This window comes from Hemicordylus capensis, chromosome 1 (assembly GCF_027244095.1).
Source record: "Hemicordylus capensis ecotype Gifberg chromosome 1, rHemCap1.1.pri, whole genome shotgun sequence".
Classification (NCBI taxonomy): Eukaryota; Metazoa; Chordata; class Lepidosauria; order Squamata; family Cordylidae; genus Hemicordylus; species Hemicordylus capensis.
This window is the reverse complement of record NC_069657.1, coordinates 346,792,706-346,818,647: the sequence shown is the minus strand read 5'-3', so window position 1 is coordinate 346,818,647 and position 25,942 is coordinate 346,792,706. Positions and strand designations below refer to the sequence as shown.

The 25,942-nt window shown below is 45.1% G+C and overlaps 1 protein-coding gene across 15 annotated transcripts in view; it reads right to left on the bottom strand.

Annotated features, from left to right (window-relative positions):
- L3MBTL3 (L3MBTL histone methyl-lysine binding protein 3) overlaps positions 1-25,942 on the bottom strand; it is a 165,898-nt gene that overhangs the window by 132,888 nt on the left and 7,068 nt on the right. For 14 of the 15 annotated variants that reach the window (XR_008313957.1, XM_053286383.1, XM_053286365.1 and 11 more), the window contains one exon: positions 3,431-3,542. Coding sequence is in view for 14 of the 15 variants with exons in the window: in XM_053286365.1 (XP_053142340.1) it covers positions 3,431-3,542 (112 nt within the window). In the remaining variant the exon portion in view is untranslated. Of the gene's footprint in view, positions 1-3,430; positions 3,543-3,762; positions 3,858-25,942 lie in introns of all 15 variants that reach the window. The other variant, XM_053286407.1, reaches the window with a different exon arrangement.

The window sequence follows — 25,942 nt, the reverse complement described above, 5'->3', positions numbered from 1 at the left end:
TTGGTGGGGCAGTGCAGTGCAGTACAGGGGGAGCTGTGGGGAATTTACAGGATTCCTTCCCACTCACTCCTAGTCTCTTGTCTCCTAACAAAGATGGTGCTTATCCTTTCACAAACACAAATGGTCTCTGTGGGAAAACATGTTTCATCTAATAGACAATCTGGGAAAAATTTCCTGGTGCTGTTGGTAAATTTCCTATTTTGTATTCTTCTTATGATATCTAACTTGAGAGGCTAGACTATTACTAAGGGTCAAAGTGCATGTTACAAGAAACATGCAATTAATGTTTCTGTGCTTGATTTTTGAGTAAACTGCTGCTGCAGAGGAGGTCCAATCTAGATTGGGACTACAGCTTGCTGGGAGGAGAACTTCAATTCTGTGCTTCTCTGGGTCCTAGTAGTTGCCTCCCGGGCTCTTGGTAGCTGCTATTTCCCCCAGGATAAAAAATTACATTGGCACCAAGGGAGAATTTTCCCCCATGGCAGAGCGCCGTCTTAGGGAGTCAAATCCAAATCCTAATTTAGCAAACAAGAATAGGAAAAATTGATATGTTTGTATTATCTTTAGAAATGAATCATTACTCAGACGTGTAATATATAAATGATTTCTATTTTTTACAGTCCTCATAAACCTTATTCTGCCACAATACAAAGGGAGATCAACTAATTTCCTTTGTTCTCTCTTTTCATGCTAATCCTAAATGTGAATCAGTAGGCTTAATCATCAAATCAACTTCAGAAGACCATCATTAGGCAATATCATCACTTTCAGACAAACTGGTGCTAATGAACCTTCCAGGATAATATGTTGGATACGCAGCTGTAAGCGGTAACAAATCAGCTGATGGTGGATTTACCTCTGGCTACCTCTCTCAGGCCTTTAGTTTCTCCATTTGTATGAACAAACCTCCTGGCCTTGCCTATTTTTCAATATGATTTTTAAACCAGTACATTCACTTGTTTGGATGCAGTGAAAATATACTACACACACTTTGTAATTCCACTTTGGAAATATGGTACTTTGAGCGGTGGGGGGAGAGGAGTACAAAAGCCCAATTCACTGCATATACCACCACTTCACCAAGAAGCAATTTTACGTTATTGCAGCTTGTCCAATTTTATGAAAGCACTTGAACCTAGAGATGATGTTGATTGTGTGCACTCATCAGAGTTATTCAAAAAAGCAAGGTACTTCATATTCATATGCACTCTTCAGTTTGGAAGATATCGACTCTTCTAGCCCTCTGCGGCACACCAACTGTACAGCACTGAAGTGTTTCTGATGTGAACACTCTGATTAGCTTGCCAAATGGAAAAGTTACAAACCTTGAAACCTGCACTCAGCTACAACTGTCTGCCACACTAAGCCGCCCAGGGACGTAAATTGGGTGGGATATAAATTTAATAAATAAATAAAATAAGCTCCAGTCTCTATAGCCACATTTTCTTTTGCTTTCTTCCTTTTCTCTAAAAATTATTCATATTTTAGGTTTTGAAACAAGCTATAATGCAGAATCCTGAAACAAAGCTGGATAATAAACAAGCCCACAAGCACTGCAATTTGCTTGTAGATAATCTTCAAACAGAAAAATGGTTACAGGCAAAAAATATAATATTGTTTACAACAAACACCACGAATATCTGGCCTTTTGTGAAAATTTTAAAAGAAAAACTTGAAAAGGATTTACATTTCAATTAAAAGTGAATTACTACATAAAAGGATTACTATTTTAAAAGTATCATTCTTTTGGGATCAGGAAGAAACTGCCCCAAGATTACAATGGCTAGCAAGGTGACCGAAGGGAGTTATCCATTAACCTGTAATGAACTGCTTAGTTCAATCCTTTGAATTATCAGGAGCTATCTTTTTCTAGATCAGATCAAATTGTGATCAAACTCTATAGGCTGACCTTGAAGTCCCTCACATTCTATCTATCTATCTATCTACTGCCTTTCGTAAAAAGACAACCCCAAGGCGGTTTACAAAAGTTAAAACATACAATAAAAAGGCAATTAAAACATCTAGCTTAAAAATATAAAAACATATAAAAACAGGCATAAAAACAATACAACAGATAAAAACACACAGAAGCAGCAGTAAAAACGATTATGTAAAAGCCTGGGTAAAAAGCCAAGTCTTTACAAGCTTTCTAAAAGCCGTGATGGAGTCCGAGGAACGAATGGCCACTGGGAGAGCATTCCAGAGTCTAGGAGCAGCAACAGAGAAGGCCTTGTCCCAAGTGGACGACAGCCGGGTCTCTCTCATTGTCAGCACCCCCTCAGATGCCCTCGTCAAGCGGGCAGCAACCCTTGGGAGCAGGCGGTCCCTCAAATACCCCGGGCCCAAACCGTTAAGGGCTTTAAAGGTCAAAACCAGCACCTTGCATTGGACCCAGAAACGAACCGGCAGCCAGTGCAACTCTTTCAAAATGGGGGTGATGTGTTCCCAACGGGCAGCTCCGGATAAAACCCTCGCTGCTGCGTTTTGCACTAGCTGCAGTTTCCGGATATTCTTCAAGGGCAGCCCCACGTAGAGCGTGTTACAGTAATCCAGCTGTGACATGACTAAGGCATGGGTAACCGTGGCCAGATCTGCCTTCTCGAGAAAGAGACGCAGCTGGCGCACTAGCCGAAGCCGTGCAAAGGCTCCTCTGGCCACCGCCTCCACCTGAGCTTCCAAATTCCATTATTTCACATTTCCATTATCCTGCTAATCAATTCCAGAGCTGGTTGGCTATATGTTCAGGTTGGATATTTGTTCAGGTATGCTAGATCAAACATTCTCACTGTGTGCTGGAGCACCCAAAGTCAGAGGGAAAGTCACAGATTTGTGTGCCTCACCTTTTCCAGTTATAGGTCTCACTGAGGCTGCCTTGCAAATGGTCCTCGAAATCCTGGAGCTGACACTAATCATATCTGAAGATTTCACCTGTAGTGAGGTTTTGACTTGCTCTTTCCAGCACATTGTTAGTTCATATTACATTTAATTTATGGCCACTGTTCTTCTATGATAAAGTGCATCTAGCAGACAACTGAGTTATAGTTATTATTAGTATTATTATTTAGCACATTTCTATACCACCCCATATAAAAATTCTCCAGGCAGTTTATAATTTAAAGCACAACAATAATAAAAATATTAACATAATTAAACCAATTTAAAATATAGCTAAAACCTCTAAAACTTTAAAACTACAAGTTAGTTTTAGTTCTGGAACAACTGGGCTCTTCCCTTGAGATGCACAGGGTACTTTAGTATGCACAGTTACACAGTGTTCATGAGCTACCTTTCACATCCCAGTGAGAGCATCTGCCATTGATGTTGTCCATTTGTACAACATTAACTTTCACTTCTCGGTATGTACACTTCTGTATCAATAGTTACATTACTCTTTTCAAAGCATACCATATTTAAGATGATATAATATTACCTTCAGATCACTTCCAGGTAAGGTACCAATTCCATCCTTCCAGTCCATTACACTGAATACATCAAAGTCTTGTCCACTTCCACTAGAAGGTGGTTCATTCATGGTGCATGTACTATAAAATAAATGAGAAAGTAAATACAAAAATGTTATCTTTAATCTAATTCCATGTTTTGACACTTCTTCCAAATATTATACTACACATGATTTTCAACAATCATTTTGGCTGCCCCATAATATTTATAATAACCTGTTACAAAGAGGAATTATGGGCTGGGATACAAATAGCCCTCTGTGTTTACATAAAGTACTTCTGTGCACACATGAGTTTTTACCAGTTTTTCCTAATTGCTACAGCTCTTTGCACTGCATCTGTTGTTGCTCCAGAGGATCCACAAATTCCAAGTAGCTTTTGCGGGAGTCCAAAGGGCTATGGGGTAAATAAAAGGACCTGAAAAACCTTCCCCTTGCACAAAAGATCACATGTGACACACATTGTTATAAGATACTAAATCTCCGGAATTTTAAAAAACTACCATCAACAGAGAAGAAATCATGAAGAGTATACAGGGATGTGAACGGAATCGGCTCCCTTCAATCCAATGGTGGGGCGGGGATGGCTTTAAGGAAGGGTGCACTTACCCCTACCACCACCACCATGCTTTGCCCTCTGGCGCTCTGTGTATTAATAGTTCGGCGGGGCAGCAGTGTACCTCCCTGTCATCCTGTTGTTTTCCTGACCAGAAGTGACCGGAAGTGCTGTGAGCTAATGCGCGCATTGCAGGCAGGCGCGGGTATGTAGTACGCACACATGACGTACACACGCACGCCCACAATGCATGCACACACGCACAGCACTTCTGGTCAGGAAAACAATGGTGCAGCAAGGAGATACACTACTGCCCCGCCGAACTATTTATACACAGAGTGCCGGAGGGGGGAGAGCGGAAGGGGTGGAGTGCATCCTCCCCCATCCTTAAATATTTCTAAAACCTAAATGTATGTATACGACTTGATTATAAGAACATGTTTCCGTTGGGGGTTGTAATTTTTACCCCAGTTAATTAGCAGAGCACTAAAGAAGCTGCCCACTCCAGTTACAGAATAGCATACAGAGATTAGTTGTTGGAGCTATTTAGAGAAGACACATGGAGATTCTTGTAGAACTAAATACTAAGTATTTACTGGTTGAGTACACTTTGGATAGGAAAGACCTAATCCAAATCTATAGAACTGCATAATGAATAGTTAGGGGGAGGGAGAGAGAGATGTTTTCATCTGCTCTCTAAGAGGAAAGGAAGGGAATCTGACTCTCACAGGAAATACCTGAGGAGTCCAATCAGGGGTCATGGAGTAAAGTCAGGCAGGACAACTACAGAGACCCTCGCTAACTACCTCGACTCCCAATGCCCCTAGTTGTCATTAGAATAGTTGGTGCAAAAGGTCAATGCACTGGAACTCCATCTCCAACAGTTGCATGGAGCATTTGGTAGGATGAATTAATAAGTCATGAAAGCCAATTGGGAGCAGGGGTCCACTTCTACAATATGATAAATGTAGCAGCTGAGTCAATATATTTTTGAAAAGGAAACTTCTGCGCCAGAAAACAATGTTTCAGAAGACATTTCACTGTAATTATACTAACCAAAATAATTGTAATACCTTATTTAGATAAAACATCTTTAGAAAGCCCCCGCCCCCAAAGCAAACCAACCTCTAGCAAGTTGACATAACCCTACTAACTAGGGAAAGAGGCATCTTTTCAAGTGGTGGTTCTCTCATACTTAACAGGGAGATAACAACTGTCCCTATTCAATCCCAGCACAGTGTCCCTCCAGTGGCTGTTGCTGGTGACTACCTTGCGATTATTTTTAGACTGTGAGCCCCTTTGGGACACTGAACCATTTTCTTATAACTTTGCTATGTAAACCACTTTGAGAACCTTTTTATTGAAAAATGGTAAATAAATATTCTTCATAATAATAATAATAATACATCATGGCAGATGAGGGTGGTGGTCAGTGTTCCCTCTAAGACATGCACATGCTCACATGTTTTTTTATGTCCGCTAAGTTAATTTTAGATCCCCCTCAGGTTTAATCAGGAGGACCCTACTCTGAATGTATGTGCGTACACACAGCCTTGATACTGCTGCCCAGAACAAAACTCATTCCACACACTGATGAAAAAAATTAGAGAGAACATTGGTGGCGGTAATAAAAGCAATTGCCCTGAGTCTCATGTATGGATAGGGCCACATCTTCTATTTATTTATATTTGAATTTTAAACTGCCTTTCACTTAGAGGTCCCAAGGTGATTTACAGGAGAAAAACAGCATAAAATGCATAGAGTACCATAATTTTAATTTTAAAAAACAGCAGTGGCAAAAAACAGAGCAAATAACAAACAATAACATTAGATAAAAACTCCAGGAAGCAAAAATAACAAGTATCAGTCAGTCACATACCTTAAGGCCCGAATGTTGAAACAAACTTTGGGCCTTCAGGACTTAATTTTATTTATTTATTACTTATATTTTTTACTTATACTTTACTTTTACTAATTAATATATATATATATATTTTAATTTTAGCCCACTTTTCCTCCAAGGAACTCAGAGTGGTGAACATGGTTATGTTTATCCTCAGAACAACCCTGTGAGGTAGGTTAGGCTGAGAGATACATGACTGGCCCAGAGTCACCCAGTGTTTCATGGTTGAATGGGAATTTAAACTCGGGTCTTCCTGGTCCTAATCCAACACTCTAACCACTACGCTATGCTGGTAATGTCAAAATGCAATGCAGAAATTGTCTTCAAGCATTAACAAAGCACTGGGAGACAGACAGAGGAATAAACTTACACAGCTATAACATTATAACCAGGGAGCAATCACTGAGAATGCATTCTCTCACACTGATTGTTTGATGGTTGAATTTATATACCTTTCATTAAAATAATCCCAAAGTAGTTTACAATATGATTAAAACAATACACAAGAGTACAAATATTAAATTTAAATATAAAAAAACAAGTCTATTTAAAAGTTTAAAAACATATATAAAACATTAAATTATTTATTATTTATTGATTTGAAATATTTGTGCCCCGCTCTTCCAGTACACTACTGCTCGGGGAGGCTCACAACAATAAAATTGATACAATATACAATAAAAGTAATAAATGAACTAAATTGAGTAAACAAGTTAAAAACCATAATCAGTATCAAGTTCGAATTAAAAGTTATTTTAATAGCTAAAAACTGAAAATTATAAAAACTAAAAACTAAAGAACCTACCAGATATAACCAAAGATGGAGCATCAAAAGGCCTCCTTATAAACACAGAGAGGGAGCACGGCTTCAGCCGAGCCTCAGACTCAGAGGAACCCCAGCTTTGTGTTGGCCTCTAGAGACCCAGGCTTTTCCTGCTTTAACTCTGCTACCTGACCGAGTCCTGACAACTGTACATAGCTGCAACGTCTCCCCTGGGAATGCCTTTCACCCCTTTTGCTCTGGAACCATGCAACCTGGTGAGCGGACTGAGTTGGCAGGGGAGGCTGTCTGAACTTGATACCGTAGTGAATTGAAAAATTGTGTTTTTCTTGCAGACCAAAGAGGATTCCGAGGACCTTCCAGCAACCTTGATGGAGACTGTGACTTGGATGCCAGACAGACAGACTCCTGACACCATAGAACAAGTTCCCTCAATAGAATTATGTCACAGTGTCTACTCACTGTTATTCCGTGTGCCCAAGAAGGATGGTTTTTGGAGAGCGGTGTTGGACCTCAAGGGCCTGAACAAACACATACAGCAGAAAAAAGTTCAGGATGGAGTTGTTGAGAACCATCAAGGAAGCAATTCATCCAGGGAATTTCCTAGCTTCAGCGGACTTAGCCAAGGCTTCTCCATGTACCGATTGTGCCTCACCACAGGAAGTTCCTCAGCTTCTCCTACAACAACGTCCATTATCAATACAGAGCCCTGCCATCCAGCCTATTATCGGCTCCATGGACATTTACCAAACTCATTGTCACGATTGTAGTGCACCTTCGCCAACAGTGGGCGCACATTTACCTCCTACTTAGATGATCTTTTGATCCAAGCACCGTCCCTCTCTCAAGCGCAGGTGGCAGTGACTCTCTCTCTGCAATCTCTGGAGAACCACAAGTTTGTGGTCAATCTGTACAAAAGCCATCTGTATCCAACTCGTATCCTTCAACACCTTGGAACAGTGTTCAATACATCGCTGGGCCTGGTTTCTCTACCCGAGGAATGCAAGGCCTGGATAGCCACCGTCTTGCGACAGATCTTACACTCCAGATCTTACACTCAGTGGACCTTATGCTCCTGGCCCAGGTTCTGGGGTCAATGGTGGCGTGAATGCAATGCACAACATGGGCAAGGTTGCATTCTCGACCCTTGCAGTGGCTTCTCCTCCCACACCAGGAAGGCATCATGGCTGGGACACACCAGCAGATTCCTCTGCCTCAGGGGGTCAAGGACTCACAGGATGGGGAGCACACTGCAAGGATCAGATGGTGCAAGGTGTATGCTCCGATCTGGAGAGGTCGAGGAGCATAAACTGGTTGGAGCTCTGGGCAGCCACTTTGGCACTCAAGGAATTTCAGCCTCTCCTGCAGGGCAGTCAAGTGCTACTTCGTATGGACAACATTAGAACCAAGGCCCACATCAATTGCCGGGGGGCGCGAGGTCACGGTTATTGATGGAGGAGACAGACAACCTATTCTTGTGGGTGGAAGACTGCCTCCTGCCCATTACCGCAGAACTCAGTGGGTTGGACAACACACAGGAGGAATGGCTCAGCCGACGAATGGTGGATCCGGCAGAATGGTCCTTCCATCTTCAAGTTTTTCTACAGATATTGTGACGACTTGGTCCTCCAGAGGTGGACCTTTTGGCATCTCATCAAAATTGCCAGGTGCCTCAGTTCTTCTCAAGATTCCAGTCACCACAGGCAGAAGCAACTGACGCTCTCACGGCCACTTGGTACAAAGGCCTGCTCAACACCTTTCCTCCCATGGCCATCATAACCAAGGTCACTCGGAAGATGGTGGTGGAAAGGGCAAGTCTGATTCTGGTGGCCAGGGGCGTAACGATAGGGGGGGCAGGCAGGGCACGTGCCCTGGGCGCCACCCCAGCAGGTCACGTGGGGGGGTGCCAAAAAGTGGCATCCCCTGCCCCCCCGATCGCCCGCCGAGTGTGGCGGCGGGCGTGCGGCGGCGATTCGGCAGTGGTGGGTCGCCCGCCGAGTGCGGCGGTGGCTGGTGGCGATGTAGCGGCCCGAGTGGCAGCGGATTGCCCTCCGAGGATCGCCCACCTGTGCAGCGGATCGCCCACCTATGCAGTTGGGAAGCGACGCCGGGCCAGACGGCAGGCCTCGGCGTCGCTCTGCCTGCACTCCTCGGCGGGCGATCCGCCGCCGCTCGGGCCGCTACAGCCAATCACCACCAGCCACCACCACACTCAGCAGGCGACCCACCGCTGCCGAATCGCCGCCGCACTCGGCAGGTGACCTACCGCCACCCGCCACCGCTGAATCGCCGCCACTGCCGGCGATCTGCCACCTGGGGCGCCGCCGGCACAGTTATGTGGGGGCCGGGGGGCTCCATTTCAGGGCCAGAGCTTGCCCTGGGCGCCGTTTCCCCCCGATACGCCACTGCTGGTGGCCCCACATTGGCCAAGGAGGCCGTGGTTTTTGGAGCTTGTTCACTTTCCCATCCAACACCCCTAGCAGCTTCATCTTTGCAGGGATCTGTTACTCCAAGGACCCTTGAGGCGCCCAGAACCAGAGTGGCTCCAGCTCTGTGTGGATGTTGAGCGCGGAATTCTAAATGGCAAGGGCTATTCTGCACCGGTTCAGGACACCATCATGGCATCTCAGCGTTCTTAGACTCTGCAGATCTACCAGACCACTTGGGCAGCCTTTTCTAGGTGGTCGGCACGTAAGCACCTTGATCCACTGACAGCTGGAATACCAGGTGTTAGCCTTTCTGCAAGCAGGAATAGACCTTCAACTTCGTCCTAACATGCTTCAGAGACAAGTCTCCACGTTAGCTTCGGTTTTAAAAATGTCTGGTCCAGACTCAACTTTGTTGCATCCGCACATATCACGTTTTTTGAAAGGGGCATCCAGTTTGGTGCCTCCCCCTGTCCACCATTTTCCTTCATGGAATTTAAACAAGGTACTTAATGTCCTGAAACAGCCTCCGTTTGATCCTTTGGCTGACATCAGTCTGAAGCTACTTTCATTTAAGACTCTGTTTTTAATCACCATTGTGTAAGCCAGAAGAGTTTCCGAACTAGATGCACTCTCTGTGCGCAAGGAGCTGTGAGTTTTCCAACAAGAAGCAGTGGTCCTGAAGCTGAATCCAACATTCATTCCCAAAATCAGCACGACCTTTCATCATACCCAGGATGTCGTTCTCCCATAGTTTTGTCCTTCTTCTGTTCACAAGGAGAAAATTTGGCATAAGCTTGACTTTTGGCGAGCGCTTAAGGTTTACATCGCGTGCACTAAGGGCATTTGTAAGAGGGATCCAATGTTCGTTTCTTATCATCCAGTGTCCATGGGTCAGAAGGTATCCAAGGCCTCCTTGGCTGGATGGATCAGATCCTGTATATTACTGGCCTACAGGGTTCTTAACCAGCCTTCTCCAGAGAGGGTGTTAGTACATTCTACTCATAGCGCTACAGTGTCTGCAGCTTTTTCGACTCACAGACATCTTCTGGACATTTGTAGAGTAGCTACATGGGCATCCATTACGCCATTTATCTGCCATTATAAAATCTTCGCTTTTTCTGCTGAGCCAGCCTTTGGCCATAGGGTGCTCCAGCAAGTTCTGTAATACATCCTCCCTCCCATTAGTTCATTCTGCTTGGGCATATCCCAGTAATGAGGAGCTCCAGCACAGGGGGGAAAGGAACATTGGTTTTACCACTAAGGGTTCTTTTTATTGTGTCTGGAGCTCCTCAAGCCCACCCAAATGTGAAGTTAGTCATATAATTTGGGAGGTGATTCGGGGGAATAGCTTGGATGAAGTCAGTTCCTAGGGTACAGAGTTTAGGGCTGCCTCATTTTTTGACTGTACTCTTAGGGTTGTATGGCATCTGTTCTAATGGTTATCACTGTTTCTGGTTGGTACTGTTTTTTTCTTCTTCTCATATTCTCATACTGCTGTCTAGGCAATTCACTCTTTCCATAGTGCCACTCTTTACTTCAGTCCTGGAACTGGGATAGGGCACCCTCTGGCAGCAGGAAGCTAGCCTGGCAAAAATCCAGTCCTGTCTCTCGAGCATGTCAACTATACAACCCAGTAATGGGTTGTATAGTAAATCAAACTAATAATAATAATAATAATAATAATAATGCGCTCCAGGCACAGAGAAAAAGAACCCTTCACAGTAAGACCAATGTTCCTTTCTTTGCCACCATCACCGCCATAGAGTAGGCCCTAATATGGGCTCTAGCCTGAGTTCAGTCACTTTCATTCTGAGTTTTCTGCCAACGACGCTCAAGCCATCTACCAGCCTGCTTCACGGTCCGCAACTCACCTGTATACCAGGGAGGCGCTTGGGTTTGGCAGGTCAGGAGAGGATGCCTACGCACGACCGTGTCAATCACCCAACCTATCTCCTTATAACAAAGGGAGACCAGAGCGTCAATAGGATCATCCACTCTCTCAACAGGAAAACTCCCCCAGAGCCGTTAGGAATCCACCAGGATCCATAAGCTTCCGGGGCGAACCATCCTAACTGGTCCTCCACCCTTGCAGAGGTGTTGTGGGTTCAATCTTTAACAGATAGTGATCCATCCATGATAACAGTATTGAGGCCTCCTGAACTATCCATGGAGCACCACTGTCCACCACTGACCAAAAAACCAAATCAAACGTATGGCCTGCCACATGTGTGGGACCAGAAATCAGTTGAGACAAGCCCATGGTCATCAGGGAGGACATGAAGTCCTGACCTGCACCAGACAAGGCGGCCTCAGCATGGACATTAAAGTCCCCCAAGACTAACAGATGTGGGGTCCTCAATGCCACATCCAAGACCACGTCAAGCAGCTCAGGCAGGGAGACTGTTAGACAGCTGCATGGGCAGTATACCAACAGAATCTCAACTTTGTCTCGCAATGCAATCACTACATGCAGACACTTGAACTGGTCAGAAAGGCAGACAGTGCATCTGGTGAGGGGAATGGTCTCCCGATGAACCAGGGCAAACCCACCTCCCTGCCCACCCTACCTTGGCTGATGCTGCACCCAGAAACCCGGTGGGCACAACTGGGAGAGATTGAAATCTCCCCTCCTTATCCAACTAGGTCTCTGTAATGATTGCCAAGTCTGCATGCTCATCCAGAAAAATATTGTGGATGGCTGTGGTATTTGCATTTATAGATCTGGCATTTAGTAGCACCAGCTTCAGCCAAAGTGGGCTGCTGAGAGAGTTACTGGGGTCTCCTTGGATGGGAGAAGGACCGGAGGGTGTGATGGCTTTGATATAGCCAGTGCCACCTTCCCCTCACTTAGAATGTCCTACTCCCACCGCCATATCACCCTCTGCCAAGGACCACCTCAATCGGAAGGGCCTCCTCCAACGTAACATGCCCTCCCAAACACATATTCTGAAGACGAACACCTTGGTAATAACAAAAAATAAAAACTCCCTCCTATTAAAACTGAGGCAATGTTCTAGCTAATCTGGTAGGTTCCATGCAGCTGTTAAAACTCCAAGAGGCATGGGGTTGCCAGCAACACTCCTGCTCAACAGTCCAAGATCGCTGTGCCTCTTCAGCCCCCTGGCTACTGCAGTCCACCGGCTGTTCCCACTCGGATGAGAACCACGAGACTGAGAGCCCTTGTGCTCTTGCCAAGAGGCTTGCACTCCTGGCTCAGCTTGATGTTAAATAGCAGTCACTTGGAAGGGGTGGAGCAGAGGCAAACAATCATGGCCCTGCCCAATAGAGCTCTCTTCCCATCTCATGAACACACAGAATACAGCAGCAGCAGCAAAAAGAAAACCAGCTCTCTCATATAATGCACGTATGTGACAACCATGCTTCTGCCAGAGTCAGCATACAAAGCAGCATCTCTTCCATTTTGGAAAGTGGACAAAACAAGTTGGGAGCAGACCAAGAACATAAAGAATGGGGGCTCCAAATGACCACTTAATTTGCAGCCGTCCCCCACCCTCTCCAGTCTCTCAGGGTCTTTAAAAGTCCACCCCCAAGTGTTGAATCAGGAACTCATAGATCCTGGTGGCAACAAAGTGCCATGATTTTGGAAACTGTGTCTCTAAATTGCAGTCAAATTAAGTGAACTCCCAGCTCACACTTTATGGATCCTCAAAAAGAACTGGCCAGAAGGAACTCCCCTTCCCCTGTGCCCTGCCACTTTTAAGGCCACATAACCAGCCCTAGGTAAAGAATCCTAGATAACTGAATGGTGTTTTCTTCACTCTAGAGAAACTTAAAGCTGTAAGATCCAACTATCCTTAAAACAATACCAGTCCCAATCAGATAATTTCAGTTGAAACCTAGAGACACAACAAAGTAAGTCCCATTACTTTGAAGTAACTTTAGCCATGACTGACTTGAGCTGGATGAGAACCAAATGCTTTTGCTTCCTGAAAAAGTGTCTTTCAAATCAGTGAAAAACCAGCAGTACCCATACAAAGACCCTGTAATTGATCTTTGGTTTTTGATGCAAGAGAGATGACAATAGTTTTAGGACCATTCCAGGTTATCAGGTTTATAACACAATAAATGGGCAGTTGTCATGCAATTGTGTTTTTCTAGCATTCAAAGAGTAATACATAACTGCTGGGAAAATTCATCCACCCCCGCCCCTGCCGACCCAAGCTATTAAACTATTGCTGTCTGGAATGTGGTTGTTCAAGTGTCAAGAACATGAACTGGATAGTGTCAATAACATTGCTGATGCTGATTAACTCAATTGCCCCCATTTCTATATTATGTTACGACCCCCAAACCAACACTCTGTTTGCCAAAAGAGAACTTTCACAGGAACTGAAACAGACTAGTCTCAAAAGAAAATGTGAAGAAGTGCTTAATCATGTTCTCAGCTCATCTGCCTATCTGTATAGTTAATAGGGATGTGAAGAACATTTTGAGCTCAAAACGTCCTGACTCGCAATGGACCATTTCGAACTCAAAACAGAATGCCCTTCAAATGAAGGACCTGTTTAGAACTCAGAACAGAACAAAAGTTGGAAAGTTTTGAATGTTCCAAACCTATGAGGGTGGCGCCAGGGTGGGCGGGAAGGGGCAGCGGGAGGTAGCTTTAACTGCTAACTCTCTACTGGGAGGGATGGAGCCACATGTGTGCAGATTCAACAGATCATACCTGTAGACAGCTGTCTACCTGATGCACACATTTGGAATATGATGGAGAGGTTGCTAAAACTCATCAAACCCAACAACCACTGCTGATCCATATGGGAATGAACCATACTGCTAGAAGAAACTGGAAAGCTATCTATGAGGACTCTGAGGCACTGGGTAAGAAAGTGAAGGAGTTGGGGGATAAGCGGTGTTTTCATTTATCCTTCCTGAGGAAAGTCAAAATGCATAAAGAGAATGCAGAATCCTGCAAGCAAATGACTGGCTATGACAGGGGTGGGGAACCCTGGCCCTCCAGCTGTTGTTGAACTACAAATCCCATGATCCCCAGCCACAATTATTGTGGCTGGGGATGGTGGAAGTAGTTGTTCAAAAACAGCTGGAGGGCCAAGGTTCCCCACCCCTGGGCTATGAAGATGGTGTTGTCAAGAAAGGGTCATGGCTTACAGTACCTACATGGACCATGGTCTACATTACCTACATGAAGAACTCTTGAAGCTAGATGAGGTGCACTTCACAAGGACTGGAAATAATATGTGTGGCAAGAGCCTTGCAAACCTCACCAGAAGGGCTTTAAACTGAACTCAATGGGAAAGGGAGACAAAAGCCCAGTAGCAAGTATGGAACCAAGTACTAAGAAGAGGAAAACATGCAAAAAAGTGGAAGCAAAATGGGGAAGGGGCATAAAGAATTTTTTTACCCCATCACTATAGCAAATAAGCAAGGAAATACCCACATCAAATAGAAAGAACTTTAAATCCTAATGTAAGAAGGCAAATATGATCTGATAGGTATCACTGAAACTTGGTGAGATGAGACTCATGTCTGAAATATAACTTGTTTGAAAGGAACAGACCCAACAAAAACAGGAGTTGCATTATAAATCCATATATACAGAAAATAAAAAGCAAGAGAAATAAAAGCAATACTGTCGTGAAAGTTTATTATAGACTACATGGCCAAGTGGAAGAAATGTACGATGCCCTCCTTAAATGACCACATTTTCAAGGAGGCAGGAATTAGTAGTAATGGGAGACTTCCAGCTACCTGACATCTGCTACAAGTCTAACTATGCTAAAAGTCTAATTATCCGACAGGTTCTCGACTGACTTCATCTTTTAAAAGGTAGAAGCTGGAACAAAGTGATAAGCTACCTCAGACTTAGTTCTTACCAACAGGGAAGAACTGGTTGAAGATGTAAAAATGGGGGGAATTCAGCGGGTAAATGACCACCATCTTAGAATTCTTCAGGAAGTCAGACATGTACCCTGCAATTCAGGAAAGCTGACTTTAATGAGCTCAGAGGAAAAACAAATAATAAAGAAAAAAGAGTCAAAGAAAGATGGGAGATTCTGAAAAGATACTGAAAGCACAATCTCAAACAATTCCCTTGGTAAGGAAAAATGGAAGGCATCTCAAGAAACCAGTATGGATGCACAGAGAACTCTCTGAACAACTAAGAACCAAAAAAGACACATAAGAAAAGGAAGAAGGGGCATATAATCAAGGAAGAGTACAAAACGTGACCCAGACCTGTAGCAATGGCGTCAGGAAAGCTAAGGCTCAGAATGAGCTGAGGCTTGTGAGGGATGCCAGAAACAACAAAAGGTATTTGTTTTTAATACTATGTCTGAAACAAGAGGAAGGTCAAGGAAGCAGACAATCTACTGCATAGAGAACATGGTGAAATGGTAACGGGTGGCAGAGAGGAGGCATAGTAGCTAAACACCTACTTTACATTTGTCTCCTCCCACAAGGCAAATGTGACCCAGCACAACAGATGCACAAATGAAGAAAGGAGGGAAATGCATCTCAAGATAGGCAAAGCTGGTAAGAGAACATCTAGCTGCCTTAAATGGGTTTAAGTATCTAGGTCCAGATGAATACTGAAGGAACTTGCTGATGTAATCTCAGCACCACTATCTAATATTTGAAAACTCCTGAACTTCTGTTTGAACACTGGAGATGAGCAAATGTTATCCTTATATTCAAAAAGGAGGACGAGGAGGAGCCAGGTAACTACAGCCCTGTCAAGCTTGATGCCGACACCTAGCAAGATCCTAGAAACAGATGATTAAGAAGTCTATCTGTGACCACTTAAAAAAGAATCTGATTATTACAGTTTGTCATGAACAGTCATGACAAGCTTCCATTTTCAACAAGTTCAGTAGATCATGGCAATGCTGCGGACATAGTGTATTCTGAACTCAGCAAAGCATTTAACATCTCCCACAATATTTTGTTAACAAGTTGGTGAAATGTAGGCTAGATAGTGCTACTGTTTGGTGGATTCACAGCTGGTTGAACTGTGTCCAGCAATTATGCATTAGTGGCTCCATGTCATCCTGCAGGGAGGTATCAAAAAGTGCCACAGGACTCTTTCTTGGGCTCTGAGCTATTGAACACCTTCACAGAGGACTTGCACGAATGAACAGAGGGGATGTTTCTCAAATCTGCAGATGACACAAAGCTGCTAACACTTTAGAAAAAAGACTCAAGGTTCAATCTGATCTGGACAAGCTCAAATCTCAGACCAAAACCAACAAAATGAAGTTCAACAGAGCAAAAATGCTCTGCAAAAAGAAGAAAGCCCCACCAACAACAACCCCTCCTCCCCAAAATGCCTTGTAAATTTTCAAGCAGGCAAGTACAAATATTTAAATGCATATAACTTTTGTGGACTTAATTGCAAGGCTGTTGTAACTTGGAAGATAAGAACATATTGTTAACCGCCCAGAGATGAAAGTTTGGGATAGTGTACAAATTTGACAAATAAATAAATAAAATAAATATGTTTATAGCATATAATATGGTCTGGATAAGCAGCTTGGTGAAGCAAACTGACTGCTGCATTCCGTACTAAAGGAATATCCCATCTTTAGAACACACTGCATTAATCCAGCCTGCAAATTTATCTCTTCAGTGTAAGTGTTCTAATTACTTTTAAAATGAAACATATGGCAAGACTTAAAAATGATGCAGCAACATGCTTATTTAGCTGTCCAACATCAGTTACAGTTGCCTTCTTTCAGTATTCAGGTGGTAAGGCTGTCCCTTACCCCACTGGCAACTCTTTATACTCATGTCACTTAATGTAGGGGAAGAAAGTGAATAATCTAAGCTGAGTGTGCTGGTTTTGCTGTGATATTTTAACTGCTTGTACTGTTTTATTCTTAAAATTTGGAAACCACCTCAAACACTGTGGGCAACTTCCATTTCAGCAGCATGTATAGTCTACAAGACATTTGAACTACATACATGCTTATCCAATCGTCACCAGCATAATCTCTACTTCTGCCTACATAGGTTTCTAATATCTGACTATTTCATACACAGAATAATGTAAGTACCAGAGGAGAAAATGAAGGGTGGTATAGCCAAAACACTATACCTTTTTTAAAATTAACACACTGTCACTGAAATAATTGCCTTTTCTAGCCTTCATATGTATCTTCTTTCAGAGCCCATTTTATTTGACAAGATTTATCTCTCTTTTTGTGGACTTGAATATAGAGAAGATAAAAGAACTCAGAGATTCAGATCTAAGCAGTCCTCTACAAAAGTACTAAGAAGAGAAAGGGCTAATGAAAAATATATCTATAAATTGCTATAAATAGCAAAATACATGAAAATATGAAAACGGTCTGGACATTGTAAAGATATAACACATACTGTGGTTGCAATCTTACCCTCAGACATGGTAAAGAATGTGAAGGACTGCAAACTATACCTACAACTACTATCTATATATATATATATAATTCTCTTGGGTGTGCCCAGGAGAAATGCGTCCCGGCAGCCCAGCTGATTGGCTGGGCTGCAGGGGGCGCCTGATTGGCTGGCAGCACACCCAGGAGAACGGCGGTGGCGGCCATGGCCGGGGAGCCAGGCGGGCCCGGCTGCGGAGGCGAGGCGGCGGGCCTGTCCGGGCCCGGCCGCAGTGGCACTCTCGGGCCCGGCGGCGGCGGCGGCGGCACTCTTGGGCCCGGCCGCGGCGGCGGCACTCTTGGGCCCGGCCGCGGCGGCGGCACTCTTGGGCCCGGCCGCGGCGGCGGCACTCTTGGGCCCGGCCGCGGCGGTGGCGGCGGCACTCTCGGGCCCGGCGGCGGCGGCACTCTCGGGCCCGGCGGCGGCGGCGGCACTCTCGGGCCTGGCCGCGGCGGCGGCGGCGGCGGCACTCTCGGGCCCGGCCGCAGAGGTAAGGCGGCGGGCCCGGCCGCAGCGCAGGCGGCGGTGGGCCCGGCCGCACTAGAGGCACAGATGCTCTGTGCCCGGGCCCACTAGTATAAAATAATGAATGTTAGCAAGCCAATGCACTTTGTCACTTCAATTCAAAACACATTACTTCCAAAAGTATTTACTTTCGTGTATTCCATGTTGATTTATGAACAACAATGAAAATATTACAATAATGCCACTGATTACATTTCATGTAAAGCTAAAGTAAGTACACTATATACTTAGTTCGTTGGTATGTGAAAGCTATTTCACACATAGACATTCTCTCTGTTGATGAAATCGTTGTATAAAGAATGTAAAAACTCAGTTTTCATATTACTTGATACACTTCTTCAACTGAGACAGTTTGTATGCTCAGCTATGAGTCACTGAATGCCATTTCTTGACTGGAGCATGCTCAATTTATACAATTGGACAGCACTTCGGTTCTTACTGTATGATAGTCTACTACACCACTTTCTCAAAATCACTGCATTTTACCTTGTTAGTTAATCCTAAATTACACTTTCCTGCCATGCTTGCCAAGATGGATTGGAACAATTAATGCACTCTCCAAAATATGTTTGTGGTTGTTTTCTGAAATTTCTATGTAAATCTGTAAATGTTATTATAGATCAAGTAGTATTAATGTGAACATGCATCCAAATAAAGTAATTTGGCTATGAAAGATGGGATATGTATCATACAGGTTGATGAGGAACTGTCATGCACAAAAAGATTTAAATGGTCTGCTTTTTTATGCAAAACTTTGAATAAACCTGATCCATCCCAGCCTGATCTGCAGCTGCTGAAACAGAAATTATGTATGAGGATTTGAATTGCCCAAATGAACTCAAAACTTCCGTATGCATGGAAGCCATGTGTGTGCCGGCACTGCACCAGTGTCGTGCACAGGCTGTTTGGGGGCACGCCGCAGAAGCAGGAAGCTGCATGGAGCAGCAGCACGCAGGTAAGGGACCTGCTCTACTCACTTTTAAAGGTGCCGCTCACACACACCCAAGCTCCACCCTTGAACTGCCAAACCTGTTCGTGCTTTGGCCGAACCAGCACAAACCAGTTCATATTTCAGCCTGTGCACAGACTGAGGTTTGTGCATCATGCCTAAGTTTAACTTGCTCATCAATAAACCAGGGCAAGTTTTCAAGGGGGGAAAGCTATCAATGACTTTTTTATTTTTATTTATTTATCGAATTTGTATGCCACCCCAAACTTCCATCTCTGGGTGGCTTAAAACAACATTAAAGTGAGCCATCGAGTCAATGTCGACTCCTGGCGACCACAAGCCCTGTGGTTTTTCTATGGTAGAATACAGAAGGGGTTTACCATTGTCATCTCCCGCACAGTATGAACGGATGCCTTTCAACATCTTCCTATATTGCTGATGCCCGATATAGGTGTTTCCCATAGTCTGGGAAACATACCAGTGGGGAGATTCAAACCAGCAACCTCTGGCTTGCTATTCAAGTCATTTCCCCACTGCACCATTAGGTGGCTTATTACAATTAATGAAATTGGAAATTAAGGACTTGAAATTAATCTGTTCATAACAGCTATGTTTTGTTGAAAGAAAAAACCACTTGAAGAACTATTCCATGGAAGCAGTGGTAATAAATAAATCTTGTGTGTCTGCCATTTAATCTGACAGTTTTTCCTTACAATCAAGACCTTGCCAATCTGGCTCTGCTTCGTTGGATGGTTCAGAATCTTGGTAGTTCACTGTGACAGTTTTCAGTACTCTTCACTCTGCAAAGAGGGTTTGCAGATAACATTTTTCATATTTGCCCTAATCCTGGCACTACTGTTGTTTAAGAGCTGGTAGTAAGGCATCTAGATCGAGGTCCTCCTCTCCTCAGTTATTACTAGGTGAGTTTAACTGATACTTAACCATAACTTCACAATTACTTCGCATTACGTGTCTGTTTGATCACTGTACTCCTCGGTGAATATAATCAAATCTCCACCGACGAATGGCTGTGTTCCCCAAGATCATAGTTACTTCCTCCTAGAGCCCTATGAATTAAGGACTTACAAGCCAATATCCCATCTCACTTTTCCAGCCAAGTTGGTCAAGCAGGCTATGGCCAAGGCACTCCTTTACACACTCCTTTGTGTTATCAATTTTCTAGAATCAGTTCAATTTGACTTCCAAATGGAGTTCAGGACTAAGATTGCTTCAATCACTCTTGATGACAGCATTCACTAAAGGACAGATAGAGCAAGACTTGATTACTGCAATGCGCTCTATGTGGGGCTGCCTTTGTACGTAGTCCAGAAACTACAATTAGTACAAAATGCAACAGCCAGGTCAGTCTCCGGGTCATCTTGAAGAGACCATATTACTCCAATGTTACAGGACTTGCACTGGCTGTCAATAAGTTTCCGGGCAAAATACAAAGTGCTGGTTATCCTTATCTATAAAACGATTGGTGTCCGTCCGTGGACGGACACCAAGCGTGTGTCCGTGCCTCCCTGGCCTATTCTGGGCATGCGCGAAGCGCATGGCCAGAACAGAGCCAGGGAGCCAGGACTGCCAGCACCCGGCAGCCATCTTGGGCGGCCAGAAGCGGCCGCCCCGAAGAAGCCGGGTAAGCGGCGGCGGGGGACACTGGCCGAGGCGGCGGCAAAGCCGCCGCCTCGGCCAGAGGAGACGGCGCGGCCAAGGAGGCGGCAGAGCCATGGCCGAGGCCTGGCCGTGCTGCCGCTTACCTGGCTTCTTCGGGGCGGCCGCTTCTGGCCGCCCAGGATGGCCACCGGATGAGGCGGCGGAGAAGAATGCGGCGGTGGGCCCGGGCAGCGGTGGACCAGGCCGGAGCCGCGGGCGGCGGTGGGTGGCGGGCCCGGCCGGAGCCGCGGGCGACGGTGAGTGGCGGGCCCGGCCAGAGCCGCGGGCGGGAGGGGTAATGGCGGCGGTGGTGGTCTGGAGCGCAGAGCTCCCCTAGCACCCGTTATCCAACGGGCTACAAAGCCACTAGTAACCTATAAAGCCCTAAACAGTTTAGGCCCACGGTTCTTAAGAGAGCGTCTTCTTCTGCATGATCCCCATCGTCCACTGTGTACATCAGGGGAGGCTCGTCTGTGGCGATCTTCATGTCGTCGGGTGGCCACCCCAGGGATGGGCCTTCTCTGTTGTCGCCCCGAGACTTTGGAAAACGCTTCCCGTGGGAATAAGTCTCCCCATCTCTAGCAGCTTTTAAAAAGTGTCTAAAGATTCATCTTTTTGCCCAGGCCTTTTAGCTTTTTAACTTTTGGATTGTTTATTGATTTGTTTTGAACTGTTTTTAGTATTTAATTGATTCTAATGTTTTGTTTTTGTTTGTTGTGAACCGCCCTGAGACCTTGGGTTGGGGCGGTATAAAAATGCGCTAAATAAATAATAAATAATAATAAATAAAATAAATCATAACAGACAAAAAAGGTGAAAAGAAAATACAAAATACAATACAAAGCAGTTTAAAAATGCAATTTTAAAATTAGTTAAAAATAAGATCAAATCTGAAATTTGATTTAAAAACCCAAATTTGAAAGGCCTAAGTGAACAAAAAGGTCTTTAAAAGAACAAAATGATGAAGCCAGGCGAACCTCACTGGGGAGGCTACTCCATAAACGGTGCAACCATCGAAAAGGCCCTCTGCCTGGTAGCCACCCACCTCATCTCATTTGGCAAGGGCACCTGGAGAAGGACCTGCAAATAAGAGCTTAAGGTACATGTAGGGACATATGGGGCAAGGCACTCTTCTCAGTAAGATCTTCTCATTTATCGCCTCAGTTGGGATGTAATAATAATGTTCTAATGAATTCCATAGTTCTTCAGGACACAGTTAAAAAATGTTGTCTTAGTATCTTTGAATAAGCTTTTTATTGTTGGCCTGAGTCACCTTCATTCATTACTAAAGGTAAAGTGTGCTGTCAAATCAATTTTGACTCCTGGCGCCCACAGAGCCCTGTGGTTTCCTTTGGTAGAATACAGGAGGGTTTTACCATTGCTTCCTCCCGCGCAGTAGGAGATGATGCCTTTCAGTATCTTCCTATATCGCTGCTGCCCAATTCATTACTACCCCCACATTAACTGAATAGAAAGAGGGCAAGGTAACTCATCATCTAGTCATGCCTCCACAGCAACACCAGCCAAGTCCCCCCGCATTGAGCACTTGTCTGCAGAAGCAAACACTGAACACAGGAAGTTTCTCTCCCAGGAAATTAAAACTCTGAACAGTCAGGGTTCTAGATCACATGCACAAATTTTCCTTGGGTTCAGTGCTTGATTTTTCAGACAAGCACAGAAAGCATGGATGTTTGGAGGGAAACGGCCAGCGAGTACACTGGCATGGGGCATGACTAGCCGGCACAATCCCATTTCTCTCCCCTAACATATTAGCTCTACTACAATGAATAATTGTACAGAACCTTGTTAATCGCAGACCCAGCATCCACGGTTTCGTGTATCTGCAGTTGGGTAATTGCCACCTGACATGATAAAATCAGGCATTTAAAGGATTAAGACTTGCATATCCACAGGTCAGGGATGGGCAGAAATGACCTCCAAGGTCATTTCCGCCTGCCATTTTGAGGACATGAGCCATTTTGTGGCTCCTATTTATTTATTTATTTAAATTTTCTGATATACTGCCTCCTCCAAAGACTCTAGGCAGTGAACAACAAAACCAATAACATTTAATTAAAATAACTAGGTGACTTGTGCAGAGCATCTGCGCCCCTACTCCTCCAGAGGCGTAACTAGGGAAAACGGCGCCCGGGGCAAGCACTGAAATGGCGCCCCCCCCACGTGCCCCCCCGCCACTCCCCCCAACATACTACATTATACTTAGGTTTTTCCTCACAAGCGCCCACCGCCGCCGCCAAGCCAGGCCACTGACTGGCTGCCAGGCACCAGCAAAGCAATGGGGGGGGGGCGCAGGCAGTGCGGAAGGGACCGCTCATGGGGAAGGGGGCACCAACGCGCTCCCTTGACTGCTGCAGCGCTGCTGCACTGAGCAGGAAACATTTGTATTAACAAAATTTTTTAAAAAAATTTAAAAAAAATTGGTCATGGCGGTGGCCCCCACGTGGCCAGAAAAGATGGCGCCCGGGGCACGTGCCCCCCCTGCCCCCCTATAGTTACGCCTCTGTACTCCACCGTCTCTCCTCCCTACCTTCAGCCCCAGTCCATTCTCCTCCCTCCACTTCAGCCCTAGTCCGTTCTCCCCCTCCCAGTCTGCTTTCCCTTCCCTACCCACTCATTTCCCTTCCCCCCACCCCCACCCTGGCCAGCAGCCGGCGCTTTTCTTTCCTGCCTGCAGGCCTGGTCAGTGTTTTCCCTTGCCACCCGGCGGCACTTTCCCTCGCCACCTGCAGCCAGTGGCGCTTTTTCTCGCTGCCCGCAGCTGCCAGCGGCATACCCGTGGCTATCTGGCAGCTGCTCACGAACTCTCGCAAGAGTTGCCACGCATGGGATTAGCCATGGGTATGCCTGAGAGAATTAAATATATAGATAATAATAATAATTAAAGGGCAAATGCCTGGTGAAACAGGTGGGTCTTAAGAAGGGCCTTAAAAGCAGCCAGGGAGTGGGGGAAGAGTGTTCCAAAGAAGAGGGACAGGCACCACGCATTACAACAAGGCCTAGGATACTAAGGGGGGCCAGCTGAGAAGACCTCACAGGTTGGGATACAACTGGCCTAGAGAGGTGATCCCAGAGATATATAGGTGCTAAGCCCATAAGGATTTTATAGGTGAGAAGCAGCACTTTGAATTGGACCCAGAAGTGAACAGGCAACCAGTGCAGTGACCACAAAAGAGGTGTAACATTATCAAATCTACAACCACCCATGAGGACGCGGGCCACTGCATTCTGGACTAGTTGAAGCTTCCGAACTGTTTTCAAAAGCAAATCTAGGTAGAGTGCAGTACAGTAATCCAAACGAGAGGTAACAAAGGCATGAGTTACTGTCGCCAGGGCCTGCCAGTCGAGAAAAGGCCGTAACCGGCGAACTAGCCGAAGCTGGTTCTAGCAGCTGCTGTTCAAGTAGGAGCCGCGAGTCCAAAAGGAACCCCAGATCACAAACCATCTCTCTCAAGGGAAGCACAACCCCATCAAGAGATAAACTCACACACGGCAATTGGCCAGATCACAGACTGAACAACAGCAACTCAGTCTTGGAAGGACTGAACCTGAGATTGTTTTGGCCCATCCAAGTCCTGACAGCCTCTAGGCACAGAACCAGCACATGGACGGCATCACCTCTTTGGCCAGGGGTAGAGATATAAAGCTGAGTATCATCAACCCCTGCTAACTTGGCAAAGAGGCACCTTTTAACGTGGTGATTCTCTTTATTTAGCAGGGGGAGAGTAATAGGCCCTATCCACCCCCAGCACAGTACCTCCAGTGACTGTTGCTAGTGCCTATCTTAAGTTTCTTTTTAGATTGTGTGAGCCCTCTTGGAACAGGGATCCATCTTATTTATTTATATTTCTGTGTGTAAACTGCCCTGAGCCATTTTTGGAAGGGCGGTATAGAAATCAAATAAATAAATAAATGAAATGAAATCAGCATATTGATGAAAACTTACCCCAAACGGACAGATGACCATGCCCAGTGGCTTCATGTAGATGTTAAAGAGAATTGCAGCAAGGACTGAGCCCTGTGCAACCCCACATGAAGGGTTTTTTTTTCTTTTTGTGAAAAAAAAGAAAAACACAATTTTCCACCAAAAACTGATTTTAAAAAAAACAAAACTTTTGGAGGGCATTGCTGGATAGCTGGGGACATACAGAGCACCACAGGACACACACACCCATTTCCAGTCTGTTTTTCATCCTTTTTCTCCCATTTTTCACTGCCTCAGGAACCTAACCCCAATTTCCATTGCCCTAACGCCATGTTACCCATGGTTTCACTATCCGTGCCTCCCCGCACCCCAGAGAAGGGAACCCCTTTGGATAACGGAGTTCTCCTGTATACCACTTTTCAACGCAGTTTACATAAATAAGACACTTCAAGCATGTACAGGGGGGCTTTACTAAGGCTGCAATCCTATGAACATTTCTCTAAAAGTAAGCCTCATTGAACACAATGTGACTTACATCTGAGTAAGCATGCTGTTCTGCTAATCAATAACAACTATGCTGCACACACAGCACTGCCCATAAACAGCTCTGCCCATTTCCCCATTTCTCTCAGTATTACATAATACTGAACAATGTAAAACTAATTGAAAATTAATGCTATTAACTCCTGTGTTGATTACTCTTTCTACAGTCTTAACAGTACTGATATAACTGCATTAATACTAAAAACTGGATTACAGTTTAATATTGGCAATTGGGAATATTATGTCTAATATCACTGTCAGGTTCTCAGTACAGCCATCCTCCTTCCAACCGGAGGTTGAGGTGGCCTCAGAGTTTCAGCCAGGTGAACTTTAAGGCTTACAGGCAGAGCTTGTTCAATTCACCTGCCCCACCCTAGTGTTGCTACCCCCAAGTCTCAGACAGAGTCCCAGGGATCCTCCACACCAAGCCCTCCTCCTGGACTGACCCCTCCTCACTGGCCAGTCCTTACTTATATAACTGTAACTGAGAGCTGGGACAAATCTCATGAGATCTCACAAGAGCCGCTCCCTATCGTGCAACGCTACGCTGTTGATGGTGAGGCAACATCTCCCTGCTGGGGCCAGTGCAAACACTTCCAGGTGAGCATATTGATGTCTACTTCTTCCACGGCCCGAAAGGTCCTCCCTGAAAGACCCAGGCGGGGGAAGCCCTGAAATGAAGCTTACCCACGGCAATAGGCTCCACCTCAGGGATTCACCTACAATCAAATTTTAAAAGCACAACTCTAAAGTGACACAACAACAAAACCAAGCTGCATTCTACACAGTCTCTTTTAGAGTAC